The following is a 19,966-nucleotide window of genomic DNA, read 5'->3' as shown; positions in this document are numbered from 1 at the left end:
AACACAGGAATGTCTTTCTTTGCCTTTATCTTGCATACGTAGGCAAGGAGATGGGAGCTGAAAAGAAAGAAAGGGAGATTTAGGTACATAGAGGGAGGATAGAACAAAAGCTAGATGATTGAACCTTCTCCTTAACTCAAGGCCTTAATTGCTACTTATAATGAAGGTTATGTCTAAGTCATTGCTATAGAATTTAATATATTGATACAAAACATGGGCATGTCAAATAACTGGCAGATTTTAACACAAGAATATATATCCTAAGTCTAACAGATAAATATGACTCTATCGATATATGAGGTAAAATAGTTGAATAAGGTCTTCACAGGCCTCAGAGACACACAGAATATGGCATTTAAAGTTGTTCTCACAATCCTAAATTTCTTCGACAACAAGACAAGTTAACTCCTGACAACACCCAGCCAACCTCAAAGAAGATAATGAGCATCAAAGAGCCTCCTTATGGAGATGGCTTCAAAGGTGGCAAAATAGCCACTGGGCAAAATGTCCTCATTCCGCCACTAACAGAATCTGCCTAAAAATGGGCAACTTAGATGCAGGCAGAGTCGACGCCGCACTCTGCCAAGTCAGGGTAAGCAAGTCCTCAATAGTTCCTGCCCTGTGAACAAGTCTGGAAGAAATATTAGGCCAGAAAGCTGAAGATGAGGCTCCAATGTTATGAAGTGTATTGGGTGACTGGTCAGGCAGTAAACTGTCTTAAGTCAATCTGTACATTTTGGAGGCTGCTAGCCCACACTGTTGGTTCACTCAGGAATTTAAGTTGTATTCCTTCTCAAGTCTCTGAGGGGCCTTGAAGACAAGATAATATAGTTCTATAACCAAGTTTAGCTGGTTAGGGGACAAGATCGTTTTAGATCAAGATAAAGGAGTTAAGCTATTAGAGTTGAGGTAAGATGGATATTGAATCTCATTCGGAGATCTAGACCCAACAAGACAGGAAAGACACTGACTTCAAACGAGACGAATGCAGATGGCCAAGCCACTATGAATGTAATATGTATAGAACTCATTATTCTCATGATTGTCACATGGTTCTCCCTGCTGTGTGTAGTTTGTTTTATACATGTGTAATAAAATAAAAGTATTAAAAAAAAACAAAAACAAAAAACAAAAAAAGAAACAAAATTATATCATGCTCATACAAATGCTTAATGTGTGCTTGACAGAGTTCAATTCATACATACATATACTTCATAATTAGACTCTCACCACTCAAAATTAGTGCCACATCAACTAATGCAAAACTATTGTGTGTTTAAGGTGTGACTAAAATTCCACTATGTTCGCCCTGTCATTCACTAATTCAAATGTTGCAGTTAAGCACTTAGGTTGTTTTCATTTTCCCTTTTACAAATTGCTATGGACAGATTCCTGCATGTGTATTTAGCCATTTTTCATATTATTTCTTTTTTTAAGCTTAGAGTTTTTGTTTTGTGTGTGTGAATGTTTTCCCTGCTCGTATGTGTGTGCACTGCATGCGTGCCTAGTGGTCAAGGAAGGCAGGAGAGGGCTACAGATTCCCTGAGACTGGAGCTATAGATGGCTACAGGTTGTGAGCCACCACGTGGGTGCTTGTACGCAATCCCAGTCCTGTGCAAGAGTAACAGGCGCGCTTAATGGCTGCACCATCTCTCTAGTCCCCTATTAGGTCTCTAGGGCAAATTTTTCATTGCAGAAATTCTGAGTCAAAAACTGTAAGCATGTTTTACTTCAGAGCGAAGTACAAAGAGAAGTTCAACCATGTTGGTTAGTAACTCCAGAACTTCCAGGTGACTTCTTTAAGTGACAAAGAGTCCTTCGTGCCGTGATAAAAGAGACAGAATAAAGAGCAGCGTGCCTCCAACAGCCACAGATGTATGGACTATGGAAAGAATGGCTTGTCATGCCTGCTGAACGTAACAGAACAAAGCTGACTAAATCTAAACTGAAGATGCATTTGCTGTGCTGCCTCTTTCCTGCCTCACCCTTCTCTAGAGTTGCTGCGGGCTGATGTCGGAAACGAAGCAGCTAGTATTAAAAAAAAACAAAAAAACAAAACTGTGAAGCATTCGCAAAGTATTAATGTATGTTTACATCGTTAAAGCAGGAAACTGTGTGGGGTGGTGGTGGCACACACCTTTAATCCCAGCACTCAGGGAGGCAGAGGCAGGCAGATCTCTGTGAGTTCAAGGCCACACTGGTCTACAGAGTGAGTTCCAGGGCAGCTAAGGCTACACAGGGCAACCTGTCTGAGGTGGGGCATGGGGTGAGGCAGACCTCTTCAAGCTCCCCTCCTGCTGCCCTCTGCTGAGGACAGACATTGGAAGGCCAGTGTCAATCTGAAAGCTAAAAACTGCAGTTCTTGGCTTCAGCGAAACAAATGTACTACTTTCACCTTGCAAAAAACCATCCTGTAATAAACTCAGAATCTCACACTTGTGTTGCTAGACTTATTTTAGGATACTTTGAGATGTCTCACATTTAAGAGCTGAGGAGATTTCCCAGTAAACATGTCTGTTACGTAAGCATGAAAACCTGAGATTGCTTTCCAAAAGCCATGTGAAACAGCCAGGAACAAGGGAGGTTTTGCAGTCCCAGGGTGCTATGTTATCCGACAGGATGAGGTGCAGGCCCAACCAGAGCCTCTATCTCAAAAAACAAAACAAAACAAAACAAAACAAGAACAAACCCCAAACCAACCAACCACCACCACCACAACAACAAAAAACCCTAGCATTCTCCTCTGTTCTCTACATACATGTGTGTGGGCACACACACACACACACACACACACACACACACACACACACACACCCAACCACCACCCTACTACTTCTTTGCCAATTCTTGAAGCTATTTGTGTGGAAGTGAATGCACAGCAGGACTGAAGATTGCGCCTGCTGCCCTGCACTCTCCTGAAGGTGCTGGGAAGAGCTAGCTACTTTGTGCCCACTCTGGGTTCCGCCTTCTGGAAGCACCTATGGCTATTTTGCTATTGGCGTGTTATTTTGATCATCTAGAGTTTTGAAATGTGCATCTTACGGAGAAGAACTATTTCAACGTCTTTCCATTTACTTTTCTCTACAGGGTGGCGTGGAAAAGACATTGTGAAAACAGAAATCTCTCTTGGTATGTTCAGGGCTGTGGAGTGTAGCTGGTTCCCTGTTCGGATCATTCGTCTGTTTCATATCATGGTGAACAGTTAGGCAAAAGGTCACACTGCTGTAGCTCCCCTTCAAACAAAGAGGAGTTTCACAGGAGCAAGAGCCGTAACAAATTACAGTCTTTATCCTAAGATGCTTCATGTTAACTAGAAACTTCATGTGTCTCCGTGTAGCCTTGGGGGTCCTGGAACTCACTCCATAGACCAGGTTGGCCTAAAATTCACAGATATTCTGCCTCTCCAGTGCCCCACCACTGCCTGGCTAACTAGTGAATTTATCATGTTAAGCCTCTATTTTTTTTAGCTTGTGAATGGAACTGTAGCCTGTGAGCACACACACATACATATACATACATATATATACATATATATACATATATATATATTAGGCAAAAATCATAGCTCTGGTGGTATCTGACCTCCATCTGTTTAGACTTCTCCAAAAAACTTTTAAGTTGCCCACTCTGTTACAATAAAAAATTTGAAGGCGACTGCTACATGGCTGAACTCAGGAGATTTATATTAGCCACTTGTCTTCACGTGCTGATCTTTGGCCTAAGTGTTTGCCAGAGATCCTTCCACTTGTTTTGCTTCAAAATAAACACACATTGTTTGTGTTAATTGCTCCACCCTTAAAGAATGTTCCTGTTGGTCTGACTGTGATGTCACTTGAGAGGGATTAATGATCTGTGCTGCTCTTCAACAAAGCATCACATTGCTTTTCATGAGACAGTTGCCAGAAAACATATCACGTACCCTCTCACAAGACAGTTTCCAGAAAAACATCACCTGACACAACTGAGTTTTAAAAGAAACCAGAAACTTCCGCTTCAAATACCTCTATCACAAAGTTCATTCTAATTTTTTTTCCCTTTCAATCATTTAAGTCTCTTCTCTGACAATTATAGATTTGGTGTAATCGATAACCTAACGTTACCCTGCTGTGTAATAGATGCCCTCCCCTCAGGCTCCCAAACTCCTCAGTGGGAAAGGAGCTGTTGCTTCCTCCTTTACCTGGATGCTGCCTTTAATGACCCTTTTATATGGGGTTGCATACAGGTTTATATTATTATTCGTAACACTAGCAAAATCACAGTTGTGAAGTAGCAACGAAAATAATTTTATCGTTGGTGTTGGGTTTCATATCCAGGACAAGCAGCTGAGGTGCATTTTTAACATACCAAAGCCCACCTGGCCTCCAGGTTCTCCCAGCATCCTTTAGGCTGTTCCTGTCAGGGCATGGCTAGCATACCCTCTACACTGAACTTCCAGGCCAGGGGCTGGGCTTCCTTTCACCCAGAGGCTCTTCACTATATAACCCAGGAACCCAGGCATTTTAGCTCTCTGTCTCTGTCTCTGTGTCTGTCTGTCTGTCTCTCTCTCTCTCTCCTCTCTGCACGGCGGCTTCCCTGGCCTCATTCCTTGGGACTGGTGAACGTAGCTGAGGGCTTTCCCCAATAAGCCTGCCTTATACTTTAATTTGGTTTGAATTGGCTAGTTTAGTCATCTGAGAATACCTATCAGTTGGGGTCACCAGAACATGAGGAACTGTATTAAGGAGTCGCAGTATTAGGAAGGTTGAGAACCACTGCACTATGCTAAACCATTATCCTAAAAGGAAGTAGGGCTTGTTCTCGGTTGGCTGGTTGTGTTTCTTTGATGTTTGAGACAGGGTCTCCACAAGCTTTTCAGGCTGGCTAAATCTTTCTTTTTATTCTTTTGTGTTTTGAGCCAAGGTCTCACTCTATAGCCCAATCTGGTGTTGATCTCTCAGCAAAACTCTTGCCTTAGCCTCCTAGGTGCTGAGAATACAGTGCTAGGCCACCATGCCCAGCTTTACCTGTAACTTTATTTAGCTCAGGCTGGCTTTGAACACTTCCTGCCTTGTTGCAGTATATTTGATCACACTATAAACCCCAAGATTGTGTTTACTTGGAAAAAACCTGTTTTTAGTTGTGGTGTGGCTCAGCTTTAGAACACACTTTTAATCCAAGAGCTTTCTGCTTGAATTTTGTAAATGGAATTAAATAAAGTCAACCATAGGTAAGAGGCAGAGCAAGCAACTAGTTGACAGGGAGTGAACATAGGATTTTTAAGAAAAAAAAAATATAGAGGAAGAGGAAGTCAGGAGAATGGATAGAGAGATGCACAGGACGTAGAAGGGAGGGACATTGAGTTTGAAGGAGATTTTTGAGACAGTGTGGAAGAGGGGGATTCCTTCAGGGACATAGGCCAAGGAGGAAAGTTGCCTGGGTGGTTCCCTTGCCTCTCTGCGCTAGCAGGCTTTTACCCAGCATCTGGCTCCTCAGTCTTATTGGTAAAATCACACACTATTGAGATTTTGTTTAAAACAACGCTGCCTCTGCTTTTGAGTACTGGGATTGCAAGTGTTCACCACCATACCTGGCAGATTTCTTTACTGTTGTCTATTTCCACATTCCAAACACCTAGAATAATGAGGAGAACATGGTAAATGCTCAACAAATAGGAGATGTGTGGGGTCTCTTGCTGATTGTTTTGTATAGTTCATGTTGAGCATTCCACTTTTTTTTTCCCTCTCCTTCAATTTCACATGACTCCAGTACAACAGCTCAAAGAAGTCTAGGTCGTATCCCAAGTCTATGTAAATGTAGAGCAGAAATCAGCCATAGGAAATGTCATATGAGACCTTTCCTGGGGAGGAAACCGATGACAGGTCAAAGCAACAATTACACTAAAGTCCACCTTGGCAAAGCAATGAATCTACTGGGGCTAGTCACAAGAGTATGAGTGAGGGGTCACTCAAAGGCAGCTGCGCCACTGAAAAGCCCAGGCCAGAACGGGTGACGGCTCCCAACGTCTACAACCTTGAATTTGCTGTGTGATTCTCAAGCAACTCAGTAGGATACAGACTCTCCTCCAGTCAATTCCACAGGATGCACGTGGGCTTTCTCCAGGGACCTCTGCTTCCTCTTTTCCTGGAATCACCTTTAACCTTGGGAGGGGCTTTGTGAACTTTGTTTCTTTCAGAACTTCTTGAACCTGTGAGTTGTTTACTTCCTGGATCTCAGGGACCTCCCGTCTCCTTCCTGGACGGAATGTTTCAGTTTAGAACATCTAAGGATATCAGGATATCCTGCAGTATAAGGAACATGAACCGTGATCAAGCCAGAGGAATGGCATTTGCATAACAGTTAAGATACAGATAGGACATACCAAAGAACTGTCAGGACTGGCCCAAAATGCAGGACAACTATAGAAACAGCCAAGATTATCAAATGGGGGGGGGGGCTGGCAAAATTAAAGGCACTTGCTATCAAGCCTGATGACTTGAACTGGATTCTTAGAACCCACATTGTAGGAGATGACTTCCACAAGGTGCACTCTGAAGTCCAGTGATGCTATGTGCACACGCACACACTGCACACACACAAATAAAGTAAAAAAAAAAAAATTATTAAAAAGCTAGCAAAAATGGATTGACCATGCTGTCAAATTTCCTTCTCAATCTCATGATTACTCCCATTGAGTGGTATGCCCAGCCTTCATCAGAGAAGTTTACCTCAATGAGTAGTGATTAATGCAGAAACTCATAACTAGGCAAAATGCCTGGGGATAAGAGATGGTAGGGTGCGCAACACCAAATGGGGCAGTTGTATTACTCTTTCCAGGGTTCAAGGAATATTGTGAAAGAAGGGGCATAAAGAATGTAAGAGACAGAGAGAGGAGACACGCAGCAAAAACAGCACCTTCTAGCCATGACATGGCTATTGCAGCCATGCACTTACTGAAGCTGTGGTTATCTGCGTAAGATCTGAGATTGGCATGTTAACATTTCATCATGGATATGAGAGGAGGGGTCTATAGGTCTCACTCTTCCTTAAGGGATTGACTATTGGCAGTCAATGGCTGTTTGGGAAAAGGGTGACTTTTTTTTTTTTTTTTTAAAGTAAGGTAGACACAGATGAGTTACTCTTGCTCCAGTAGGCCAAGAAATGCAAATTAAACCCAGTAGGTCATGAACTAAGAGGGGGCATTCAAGTAGGAGGTGGGGAAAGGGGAGCTTGGTGGAAAGAAGGGTTCTAAGTGGGGAAGTGGGATGAAAGAGAATAGTGAGAACGGTGGCCACTCCTAGGTATGGTTTAGGAGGCTTTTGTTGTAGGTCTGAGGCAGAGAAAACCTGAGGCATCTGAAAGAGTTCAGACTGAACATGGCTGGCACAACAGATTGAGCCATGAGGAGGGGGTGGAGAACAGGAGTCATTTCTCTAGTTCCACCATATTGGTCCTGGGGGGTCTGCGGGCTTGGCAGCGATCTCTTCACCTCCTCATGCCCTCAGCCACCAATTCTCTGACGCCCCCCACAGGAAGCTTTGATTCCAGTGTCTATCTTGGGGAAGTGTGTGGGATTATCTCTACTCTAAATTTACAAACGTTTATCAATTTGGTGTTGGGGTGCTTAGTGGTGCCTTGGAAACTCCCTTAACTTATGGAGCTCTTCCTAAAATTACTGCCGTCGTTTTTTCCTTTGTTTGGTCAGGTTCTCCCTACAACTCCTGGACTGGCTCTCCCCTGGTACGCAGGCGTCCCGGCGCTTGCGCAGTGTGCGCCTGAGGCTGTTGCGCATGCGCGGGCGTCGCCGGCTCCCCACTTCTTCCGCTTGGCTCTTCCACCGCGGGGCTGAATGGCCGACCCCGGTGCGGCGGGTGTGGAGGAGGAGGAGGTGGCTGCTCGGCGCCGCGAGCCCAGGTGACTCGTCCTCCTCCAGCCTGAACCCCTCGGCCCGGGCTCGCGCGGGAGGAGCGGGCCTGTGAGGGGAGCGGCGACCCCGCCGGCCTGAGCTCTTTCCCTGGCGGCCGCGGCTCCTTCCCTGGGACAATATGTTCAAGAGAATGGCGGAATTTGGGCCTGACTCCGGCGGGAGAGTGAAGGTTAGTGCGCAGCCGCGGCGGGCAGAGCGGAAGCTCGGCGCTCATTGGGTCCCGAGTCCCCCGTCACCGCCTCCTATCCCGCCAAAGACAAAGGTTCCAGGGTGGCTGGGACAGCCTCGGGCGCTTACTGCTGTTTTTAACTGTGGTGCCTGGGTAGATTCGCCCAGGCTTGTCATTCCCGAGGTCCCGGGCTAATAAAGTCATCAAAGAGCACTTAGCTTCTTTCGTCTTTAGAGAACGTTGTCATAGAGTCCCAGCATAATGTTGGACTTTGCGACACTCGATCCCCTCACGTTTATGTTAGCATTTTACATGTATTATTAATGGGAGGGGGGGTGGTGGCGAGGCCAGAGGACCCTTTGCAGGAGTCGGTTGTCTGGTGTCACCATGTGGGTACATCCTTAGTGTCAGTCTCTGGTTCTCTGAGCTGCAGACTTGCCCAGTGTGCCATCTCTGTGGCTCGCCCCCTCCAACCTTCCCACATCCACTGGTTAATTTTTGGTGCTGGATCAACCGCTTCCTGTTGCTCTCCCCGCGCCCCTTTCACTCGTGCTTATCACAAAAAAGATTTCTTTTTCCTCAAATCACTTTTACATAAAAAAAAAAATCTTTATCAGTGTCATTATTTTTATATTGCCTTAGTCATAGCATCTATACATGGGTAGCTGTTTTGACACTGAATGTGTAAAACACTCAAAAACCTTAAAAGTCTTGATATGTGAGAGGAGACAGAAGAGCCAGGTAAACGTCTGCTACTCTAAGTGGCTTCAGAGAGCTATCCATTTGCCCAAGGGCTTAGGTAAGGCTTTGGGCTGGCAGGAAGTGATTACGCAGCAAAGAGCTGACGTGAAAAATGTTTCTGTACTTGCACATGTTAGGTTCTAGAAGGTTGTACTTTTCAGCCTAGGATAACTTGAGAAAGTTAGGCCTGCAGTCCTCAAATGATTTTCCTCCATGGCAGCTGAGGACGGCTTGGGTGAACCAAGAACAAGATAGACCCTGGAGAGAGACCCAGCCCAAGTGGCCTCACCTCCTACTAGGCTGTTCAGCTGTGAGCTCATCAGTGTACTAATTCATTGATGAGGTTGGTGCTTCCTGACCCTGCCACCTCTCAGTGCCACCAGCCGGGGACCAGGCTTTCAAGAATAAGCCTTTTGGGGGGGGGCATACTTCATATCCAAACTGCAGTGTACATAATAACAATGAAGTTCCCTCATAAACTGCCACGGGCTAATTTAAAAGCCTTTCCCAATAAGCAGTGCCAGTCAGATTGGCAGTGTGGTTTAGAGGAGAGCATTTCAGGCCATCTTTCGAGCCGTGGGCAGCTCAGCCAGTAAAGGCATTTGCCGCCAAGCCTGATGACCTCAGTTCAGGCCTCAGGACCCAGGTGATGGAAGGACGGGAATCTACTGCTGTAAATCTGTACTGCATGCAGACACAAAATAACGCACATGTTGGCGGTAGCCATGCAGCATCTGCAGGGAGTAGCGTATGCGTGCTTCATTGTCCAGACTGTTCTGTGGCCAGGCTCTTAGGCCCCTTCCTACCAAGCAAGGACCAGTGGTGAATTTTGGTGGCCTCCGTGCTTGTTACCTGGATTGCATGTGCCACCAGCTGGCCTTGCTTTTGCCATGCTGTTTTTATTCACTGCAATATAGTTTCACGTTGTTGGTCACTGGTGGGGCTGGAACCCCACACACTGAAAGCTCTGGGGATGATTCTGTGTTTCTCTCAATACTCTTTTGAGGGATAAAACCCTTCTTTCCTCAACAGGCAGTGGTGGCACATGCCTTTAATCCCAGCACTTGGGAGGCAGAGACAGGCAGATCTTTGTGAGTTTGAGGCCAGCCTGGTCTATGGATCAAGTACCAGGACAGCCAGGGCTACACAGAGAGACCCTTGTCTCCTCTCTCTGTCTCTATCGATCCTCCAGATGTGACCATTAATCCTGGGTATTTTAGAACATAGAGTCATGTCCCTAGAGAAACAGCTGCAGCCACACTGAGTAGGCCTGTGGCAGTTATGGAGAACAATGGGTCCTTCCTGTATACCTGTTCTGAGGAAGCTATGTCTGATCAAAGGAGACTTGAAAAATGGAGAAGCTGTGCTTGATAAGAGACTTAAAATATGGTTCTTAGAAAGATGGTATCAGAAAGTGGTAGGTGCTTATCAGGAAAGATTGCTTGGTACCGTGGACACGACTCTGTCTACATAGCTGGCTTGACATTTATTTTTGGCTTGCTGAAATTGTGCTTTGTAGTGCAAAATATGGTTGGTGGGGGTGACTGACCCAGTGGGAGGGGAGAAGGAGGAAGGGAAACTATTGAGCTTCTCATAATGAGGGGGCTTATGTAGTGTTGATGTTATGTTTTCTTTAAATAAAATAGCCCTTGATGTCATTGCTCAAGGGAGCAGGATTGTGTCTTTATTTAAAGACAGCTCAAGCTGTTAGGGCCACTTGCTTGAAAGTCAGCAGGTGATCGTGTCTTCATTTCACACTGATGTCCCTTCCCGGTCTCAGGACCTGAGCCCTTAAAGCTGGAGCTGGTCTCTGGCACCATCACATAGGGCGCACTGTGAGCTGCCACGCGGGTACTGGGAACTGCAGCTGCTGTGCTGGCTCCAGCCCCTCACACGGGGCACATTGTGTTAATGTCAGATGAGAGTGAGATTGGCTGGAGGAGCTCCCTGTTCTAGCTCAGCCTGTGCGCGGTCAGACTGCCGTCCCCTAGAGCAAGTTGCCATTGCTCATGCTGTTTATTCAGGGCATGGTGAAATATTTACCCATTTTAAACTTGCTCTTCTTTCAGGGTGTTACCATCGTTAAGCCAATAGTTTACGGTAACGTTGCCCGGTATTTTGGGAAGAAAAGAGAAGAAGATGGGCACACCCACCAGTGGACAGTGTACGTAAAGCCGTATCGAAATGAGGTAGGCGTTTGCTGTTTCCTGAAACTGTTGTTTGAAGTACAGTAAACTGTGAACTGTGCACATTACCTTTCCGAGCGTGAAGTGGGAACCCCCACCCCTCCTTCCACCTGAAGCAATACTGTGAAACCCTCATCTTCATGGAGTTAGTGGTGACGGTTTTCAAAAGTGTCTTCTGATTAAAATAAGGGAAGGGGCTGGAAAGCAGGTAAGAGCAAGTAACGACTTCTCTTGCATAGGACCTGACTTCATCCCGGCACCCACATAGGACAGTTCACAAGGCCTGCAGTTGCAGCTCCAGGGGATCTGGCGCCTCTGGCCTCCTTGGGCACCTGTATGCACATGCTCATACCCACATTCACACATACATGTCCACACATTTGCACAAACATGAACTTATGGATATATACATACATATGGGGGCGTCTTTAAAAATTGAGGGAGGAGGTTGGTGACATGGCTAAACCAGGCAAGTGCAGGCAGTACAAGCCTGGGGACCTGAGATGGCTCTACAGCATCCAAATGAAGGCTGGCTGAGGGACTGGGTGCCTGTAATCTCATCACTGGAACGGGGATGGGGCTGGGGACCTGAGCCCTGGGCTTCTTGGTCAACTAGTCTTACATAATTGGTGAGCTCCAGGTTATGTGAAAGACCCTATACCCCCAAATAAGGTGAAGAGCCATAGAGGAAGTCGCCTGACATAGACCCCTGGCCATGTATGCATTCATCCCCCTCCCTTACATACACCTGACATGGACCCCTGGCCATGTATGCATGCATCCCCCTCCCTTACATACACCTGACATAGACCCCTGCCCGTGTGTGCATTCTTCCCCCTCCCTTACATACACCTGACATGGGCCCCTGGCCGTGTGGGCATGCATCCCCCTCCCTTACATACGCTGTACACAGATAAATTGTTTCTGGAGATTGAGTTCTCCTCCTCCTCTTCTTTTCCTCCTAGCTACTTCCCAGACATAATTATTTTGTAGTGTTTTGTTTTTGTTTGTTTGTTTGTTTGTTTGTTTTTGGTCTTTGCTTGGTTGGTTGGATTTGGGGGGTGGGTGGTTCAGTTTGTTGGTTGTGACAAGTTCCAGGCTGCCCTCAGACTCAGTCTTCCTCATCAATTTCTTGGCTACTTGGGATTACAGGCATGCCTCACAGGTGAGCCAGCTCATGTTGTTTTAATTATGTTCTGTAAATCTCGAAGGAAAGTATATTTGATAAAATTGTGTGCGTATGCTAAGTGGGTTTCTGTTGGAGAACTAATTTCTCTCTATTTTAGGATATGTCAGCATATGTGAAGAAAATCCAGTTTAAATTACATGAAAGCTATGGCAATCCTTTAAGAGGTATGGTAGGGTTCTTGATCGTACAAAATTATAAAGGACCAGGGAACAGGAACAGAATGAGTAATTTACAATTGTTTTGTTTTTTTTTCCCTCTCTCTAGTTGTTACTAAGCCTCCGTATGAAATTACTGAAACAGGATGGGGTGAATTTGAAATAATCATCAAAATATTTTTCATTGACCCCAACGAACGACCCGTGAGTAGCGTTAACCTTTGTAAGAAGAAAAGAGATCATGTGATAAATGTTCACCCGGACCACTTGCTGACGAGCTGCTGTTTGTGCAGATGGTCTTTATGCACACTTATGTCTAGTGATCATGCCATAAGTTAAGATTCCCTTGATTCATAGGATCTCAGTTTTATTATCAGTCCGCCATCCATAGATCTATGCAACGCTCAGACAGGCCCCTGGTAGAGGATTCCAGAGTCCTGTTGACTTGGGGTGGGGCCGTGTTAATGTCCTAGCAAAGTTGAATATGCTCAGGCTAATTAATGTCAATGCCTTCAAGTCCTTGCCAGCCACAGAGTTAAGACCCGGAAAAAACAAAACAAAACAAAACAAACAGAAAGTTGGAAAATTCTAGCTGCCTACAACCAACTGGATCAGGAGTCAGAGTCTGCCAGGCCTAATGGGATGTGGGCCCTTCTGGGTGTGTAGAGCACTCTCTCTGTACATATAGGCCTCAACAGGCCTTGTTCATTGTCTGCCATGACATCACCTTTGATGCCATCTCTGTCTTGGTAACCAGGAAAAAAACAAGGTCAGCAGGCCTGGCCACCCAATGGCCTTCTCTTTTTGTTTGTTTGTTTTGTTTTTGAGACAGGGTCTCTCTGTGTAGCCTTGACTGTCCTGGACTCACTTTGTAAACCAGGCTGGCCTTGACCTGCCTTGGCCTCCCTGAGTGCTGGGATTACAGATGTGCACTACTGCTCCTAGCTTTTGTTCCCCTCCCTGCAACATTTTTTTTTTTAATGTTTATTTGTGTATGTGGTGTGCTGGTGTCGCAGCGCACTTGTGGACATTAGAGGATACCTTTCAGGAATTGGTTCTCATTTTTAAAATGATTTATGTTGTGTGTACTAATGTTTGCCTGTGTGTGTGTGCCTGAGCACCAATGCACAGCGGAGGTCACAGGAGGACTTTGGATCCTTTGGAACTGAGCTGTGAATGGTTGTGGACCACCATGTGCTGGGCACTGAGCCTGAGCAAGTGCTCTTCATCTCAGAGCCAGCTCTCTGACACCTGCGTCTCACCTTCTGCCGTGTAGGTCTGGGGATTGAACTCCCGTCCTTAGGCTTTACAGCAGGTGCCTTACCCACTGGGCCATCGTGTCAGCCTGCTTGCTGGTCTGGGTTTTTTTGTTTTTGTTTTGGTTTTTGTTTTGTGATAGGTTCTCATTGTATAACCCCAACTGCCCTAAGAATCACTCTGTGACTGAATCTGGCTCAGACTTAATGCAGTCGTCCTGCCGCAGGCCCCAAGATTGCAGGCACGTACCACTGTGCCCGACTTCTTGTTGACGAGACCTGCCAGTCCTGAGCTAATAGCATTTGGAGGCCCAGGAGCCGCAGCTCCCTGCTCATGGCAGTTCCTCCTCCCATCTAAGACCGTCCCTGTTGTTCACTGATCTCCTGGGGATTGCCTTCTCCCTTCCCTACATCCCCACTTGGAGCTCTAGCTCGAGGTTAGACCTTGTCCTTCAGAGCTGTAATCCAGCGCCACCCAAGCTCCCAGTGCATCCCCCGTTGAACCGGGAAAATGCCCTTAAAATGTAGAATATTGCCATTGGCCAAGTCCTTTCCCAAAAAGGCAGGCATCTGTAAGTTCAGTCTGTTTGTTGACATTTAGTGGCAGATATTTGTTCATTTTCTTCTACAGAGTATGCGTTCTGTTTTCTGATTGTTTGGGAGAGTCCTGCTTCCTTATAATGACTTTAGCCTTTAGCTAACCTTTTGGGAAATCCTCTGCTCCTGGATTGGTTTGTACTCCTTTGCCAGCTCTTGTTTGCATAGAGGAATGTTAATTCAGAACAACATGGCTGTTCTGGCAGGAGATCACATCCAAAGATCTTCTAGATCCGTGTGATCCAGCTGGAATACAAACATTTCTTTAATCCAGGAGACAAAGGCAAACAGACCTGAGTTCAAGGGCAGCCTGGTATAGAGCAAGTGTTAGGTAAAGAAAAGCTTAGACCCAGGCGTGGTGGTACAGGCCTTTAATACCAAACAAAGGGAAAGTTAGTTTGTAGAAGAAAGCTCCCCTGTTTGAAGGTTATGTCTAATTGGGTGCCAGAAAAGGCGACGAATCAGAAGATTTGACAGAATACAATACACCCAACTCTCAGGAGAAGAGAGAGGAAAGGGAAGCTACTTAAAAGACAGTTTTATAGAGAGAGGAGGTAGTTTTTTTTAACCAGGACAGTAATAGAGAGATGGGTTGCAGAGAGAGAGAACTCAGGTGAAGGCGGAACGAGCCAGAAAATAAGAAGCCAGAAGATTGCCGAGTTAGTCTGAGGCCAAGCGGAGCAATCCCAGGCCAAGAGGAGCAATTCCAGGCCAAGAGAGAAGCCAGATTTAATAAGTCAGCTGGAAGAAGAGTTTGAGCCAGAACAGCTGAGTTGAACCAGCCAGCCCAGAGCTCAGTAAGAACAAGAAAGGGCGAGCTTATTAAGCAGTAAGTCTCAGAGGCTGAAAACATTTAGGCCTAGGTTAGATTGTAACCTAGAGGCTAGAAGCTTCCAGGACTAGGCCTAGGTTAATAGAAGGATGCAGTAAGCCTCCCAGACAACAGTTGACTCGAGAATAAAGTTACTTTAACAGCTTGGTGGGGTGATGGCGCATGTGCTGCAGCACAGAGCTTGTCCTGTGGCCTCCGCACACTTGTGCTTAAAGACAAGGCCCTCTTGGCCAGGTGTGGTGGCACACGCCTTTAATCCTAGCACTTTGGAGGCAGAGGCAGGTGGATTGCTGTGAGTTCCAGGCCAGCCTGGTCTACAAACAGAGTTCCAAGACAGCCAGGGCTACACAGAGAAACCCTGTCTGGAAATACCAAAAAAGAAAAGAAAAGTGGAGATAGGAGGTTCCAGGACTACCTTCTGCTATAGAGTGAGTTTGAAGCCAGTCTGGAAGGTCTCTAAAATCCAGGAAGGAAGGGAGGAAGGACTTGCTGACTGCAGGCGCGTTTCCTAGTGACAAACCACTGGCTGGAGTGACACCTGTTTCTGTTTTATAGGTAACTCTGTATCACTTACTAAAGTTGTTCCAGTCTGACACCAATGCAATGCTGGGGAAAAAGACAGTGGTTTCCGAGTTCTACGATGAGATGGTGAGACTTTGTAGTGAGAGGGCTTTAAACACAGTTACGGGAGTGTCAGAGTGCGGCTTTGTGTGTGGGGGAGGTGGTTCTCTCCTTTTCTCTGGGTCTCGGCTGAACTCAGGTTCACATATACTTTTCCTGCTCGGCAACAAATACTTTTCCTGCTGAGCATTTGTGTGCGCTCTTACAGTGAGTTGTAAAAGACTTAAGCTGGAGATCTTTGGAGTCATTCAGCCTTTTTTTTTTTTTTGTCTTATCCCTTAAGATATTTCAAGACCCGACAGCAATGATGCAGCAACTGTTAACAACGTCGCGCCAGCTGACCTTAGGAGCCTACAAGCACGAGACAGAATGTAAGTGTGTGCACATGCTCTGTGAGGTGAAAGAATTCTTGGAATAGTGGCCAATTTTTTAAGGTAAATTTCTAAAGAGTTGAAGAAACAAGACATGCATTACCATGCGAGACAACAGTGAGCTCAGTTTTTAGGTGATGCTTTGATTTAACCTCAGTTCCTTCTTAATCCTCATAGGCCCTTAGGAAATGCCTGCCTTCCACTGTCATGTGGTAGAAGAAATTGAGGCAACCTAAAATAGCTGCATCCAGCTAATAGGGAGGAAGGATATGTTTGAACTCAAGTCTTTGTGATTTCAAGGTTAGGTTCTTTCACTGTACCTACCCCCTGATGTTTGTGAGAACCGCTGTACTTTGTGAGCAGCAGTTACCTAAGGCGTCCACAAGATGGCGATGTTGGCCGCAGGCAATACTTTGTAGCCAAGTAACATATTTAAGCAGATGCATCTTATTTTATAATGAAGCCGCTTATTTGGTAATTTTTAATGTATCCAGGTAAGATTTTTGTTTTTTATTTTTGCTATTGTATTGATGAGGATTAAATCCAGCTTGTCACTAGGCATATTGTACCACAAGCTGCATCACCACCCTCTAGATATTTTCAAATAATAACATTTTTTTGTCAACATGAATAATCATAGTAATAGTTCATGAAGTGTTTTACACCTCACTGGGTATTCCAGGTACTTTGTGCACATTGGTTCGGTCTTGTGAGTGGGGCTGGGCAGGTGGTCTGGTTGGTGAGGTACTTGTGTGCACAGGGCCCTGAGTTTGGATCCCCAGCTCCTCTGTAAAACGCTGGAGATGGTGGCAAAGAGCTGCTGCTACAGGGATGGGAGATCACGGGGCTCCGTGGCCCCTGTTCTCGCCCAGTCGGTGAGCTCCAGATCCAGTGAGGCCGCTGTCTCAGAACAGTAGGTGAAGAGTGATGGAGGAAAGAAAGCACCTGATGTCTGTCTGGCCTCCACACACATGCGCATTAGTGCACACGGTCTTCCCAACAAATAGTGTGAGGCCTGTGCCTTTGTAACTTATGTCAGAATGAGGAAGTCACTGGAAATGTGAGCTGAGAGTGTCATGGCTAGTAGAGCTAGATTTCAAGTTTAGTCAGCTTTGTGTTTTTTAAACCCGAGGTGTGCTTTGGTGGTGTGATTGTGTTATGTAAATTGCATCTGTGCGTTAGCTCAGAATATTTTGGCTGGTTCACTGGCTCACTGGGTTTGTATGCCCCTTACTCCAAAGTAATATGTAGCTAGAGCAAACAGAGAAATGATGTCTCAAACCTTAACTGTGACTTGGGGACTGCAATGTCATCCTCTAGAGCACACCTCCCTGGGGAACGTGGGCTTCCCAGCCTCTCCATCCCCCACATCCCCGTCCAGTGCTCTGTACCTCAGATTGTCCGCGTCTCATGCTGGAAGCCGTGGCCTAAGGCAATGCTGTCTGTTTCTGTGTGGTGCTTCCTAACGTAGGAGGAAAGCATTGCTCAGCTCAAGTGCTCTTCTTCAGTTGCAGAACTTGAAGTGAAAACCAGAGAAAAGTTAGAAGCTGCCAAGAAAAAAACAAGCTTTGAAATCGCAGAGCTTAAGGAGAGATTAAAAGCAAGTCGTGAAACGATAAATTGTTTAAAAAATGAAATCCGAAAGCTTGAAGAAGACGATCAGACGAAAGACATATAAGCAGCTGTAGAAACTCAGCCGGAAAGCAAGGGCTCTGCAGGAGGGGCCTGGTGCACCCTGGGATGTCCCGCGAGGAGCTGCATGTGCATTTGCCGGCCACGGGTCCTCTGCAGTGAGGACCATCTTACACTGCTCAAGCGGTCTTGCTGGGACATACATCTCTGTTCTAAGAATTGACGCTGTCTGGCATTCCATGATGTTAAGCACAATCTGTAAAGTGTTTGTTTTTCTTTTTCATTTTTTAATTTGTACCATATGTGTAATTTATTTTCCTTCAGACAGGCATCAAAATTCTGTTGTAAAGCCTAACTTGTGCAGACAGTGTACTTCTGCACTAATTAGCATTAGTGACTAGAGTGTGTACTGGGTGGTTCAGGTTTTATCTGCCCATTCTACCTCTTTTGCCTGGGATGTGTCTCGTGAGTATTCAGTAACTAGAGCCTATTGCCCCTGAGTCTGCCTCTTGTGGCTTTCCTAATTACGGTCCCACCTGGTATTTTTAAATAAATATTTGTTACTTTTTGAGACTATCATACAGTGAATTTATTTTTAGTTTAACCCATTAACTCCAGTGTGTGCTCCCCATATGCTTCTGGGAGTGGAGTCTCGACATGGCCTTAAAGAGAATTGGCTCCCCCTCCCCAGAGCTGCCATCTGTCCACAGATCCATGCTTAGGGTGGGGCTCATGGGAACACTTCTCCTGACACCTGGGTCATACTACAGCGATTCATAGAAATGGCCTGACAGTGATACATATGAGAGACTCAAGAGCCAGGCCTTGTCCTGAGTGAGAATAAGGTCTGTGGTGCATCACGGTGAACTGCACCACAATCCTGGCCTAAAAATGGGTGCTTCAAAGTCTCACTCTGTAGCTCTGGATGGCTTTGAAATCACAGAGATGTGCCTCACCTAAATCCTGGGATGACAGGCTTGCACCAGAGTGCCCAGCTAGTCTTTTTTGTTTTGTTTTGTTTCTTGCTTTTTTGAGATAGGGTTTCTCTGTGTAGCCTTGGCTGTCCTGGACTCACTTTGTAGACCAGGATGGCCTCGAACTCAGTGATACTTGTTTGGGTTTTTTAATATTGAGGATGGGTGTTTGTGAGACAACATACTCACAGCTCATGTGGCCACAGGAGAACTTTCTGGAGTTGAAGCAGGGTCTCTCTTCTTTTTCCTGCCCTGTACGCTCCAGGTTGGCAGGCCTGTGAGCCTCCCCCACATGACTCTTCTCTTTTCCTTCAGAGCACTGAGACTGTAGACACACCACCACATCTGTTGGCTCTGATTCCTTAATTCTACTTTATTAGGGGTTTATTAAAGGCATGTACCTCCCTTACAACCTGACTACCCTCAGCAGGAGGGAAAGGAGACTGAGGAGAACAAGAACGACACCTCTGGGTATCAGTTCTGCAGGGCAAATCCCCTGGCGTAAAGCTCAGGAGTCTAGCAGATCCTCTATCTGAAAGAAGCATCATCATCAACCGTGGGCCAGACCTGGAGGAATCCCCCCCCCCCCCCCAAATCCTCCAACTCCCTGCACTGTCCAGGAACCTCTGGTCTCTCTCACTCTGATTCCCCAATGTCCTTCTCCTCCCTAACTGAATTTCCTTTTTTGCAATACAATACTCTGGGCAGAGTTGCTGGAGCCTGTCTTTTGGGTTGAAACGTCCTCTCTCTGAGTCTATGTAAGATCTTTATCAGTTTGTAAAGACAAGGGCTCAGTGGGGTCCAGCTGCCCAAGACTGCTGTCACCTTGGGCCCAGCCTAAGGCAAGGTTACATTCTCCCTCCACACGTCCAGCTTTCTGGGTGACTGCTGAGCATCAGACCCAGCTCATCTGGAACTCACAGTGAGCGATACCCACCAAGTCTGGGTGTAGGCCTTTTGCTGGACTTTCTGACCTGGCTTTTCATTAGCTTTAGTTGCTTTTCGTTATATTATTGTGAAAACATGGGAGCTGTTCATCGGCATCCTTAGTGATAGCAACCTTATGTAACACAGTTTACAGATTCCCAGCTCTGAGGACGCCTCCTCCACCCACTGAATTTGTTGCCTGTGTTTTCCTGGCTAGCTGGCTAGCTCTGCTCCCTATCTTCAACAAGGCTTCCTTGCTCCTTGCTAATTCCTTAGTGAATCATTACAGTTTGAAATTTCCAGTCAACGGAATCCACACTTGCTTTGTTCACCAAATGAGCTCTGTCATAAGCGAAAGGGAGCTTAGGGGATGTTCAGTTTGGCTCATGTCTGATAACACAATTAAGTCTTGA

The 19,966-nt window shown here is 45.9% G+C and overlaps 1 protein-coding gene across 1 annotated transcript; it reads left to right on the top strand.

Moving 5' to 3' along the window:
- Positions 1-7,792: 7,792 nt before the first annotated feature.
- On the top strand, positions 7,793-17,698 carry Yeats4 (YEATS domain containing 4). The gene is made up of 7 exons (XM_051170855.1): positions 7,793-8,072; positions 10,883-11,002; positions 12,286-12,352; positions 12,453-12,547; positions 15,584-15,676; positions 15,933-16,020; positions 17,529-17,698. Exons 1-7 carry the CDS (start codon positions 8,022-8,024, stop codon positions 17,696-17,698), a joined length of 684 nt encoding a protein of 227 aa, XP_051026812.1. The 5' UTR covers positions 7,793-8,021.
- The last annotated feature ends 2,268 nt before the right edge of the window (positions 17,699-19,966 follow it).

This window comes from Acomys russatus, chromosome 28 (assembly GCF_903995435.1).
Source record: "Acomys russatus chromosome 28, mAcoRus1.1, whole genome shotgun sequence".
Lineage (NCBI taxonomy): Eukaryota > Metazoa > Chordata > Mammalia > Rodentia > Muridae > Acomys > Acomys russatus.
The sequence above is the reverse complement of the archived record's forward strand: the minus strand, read 5'-3'. Positions and strand labels throughout refer to the sequence as shown.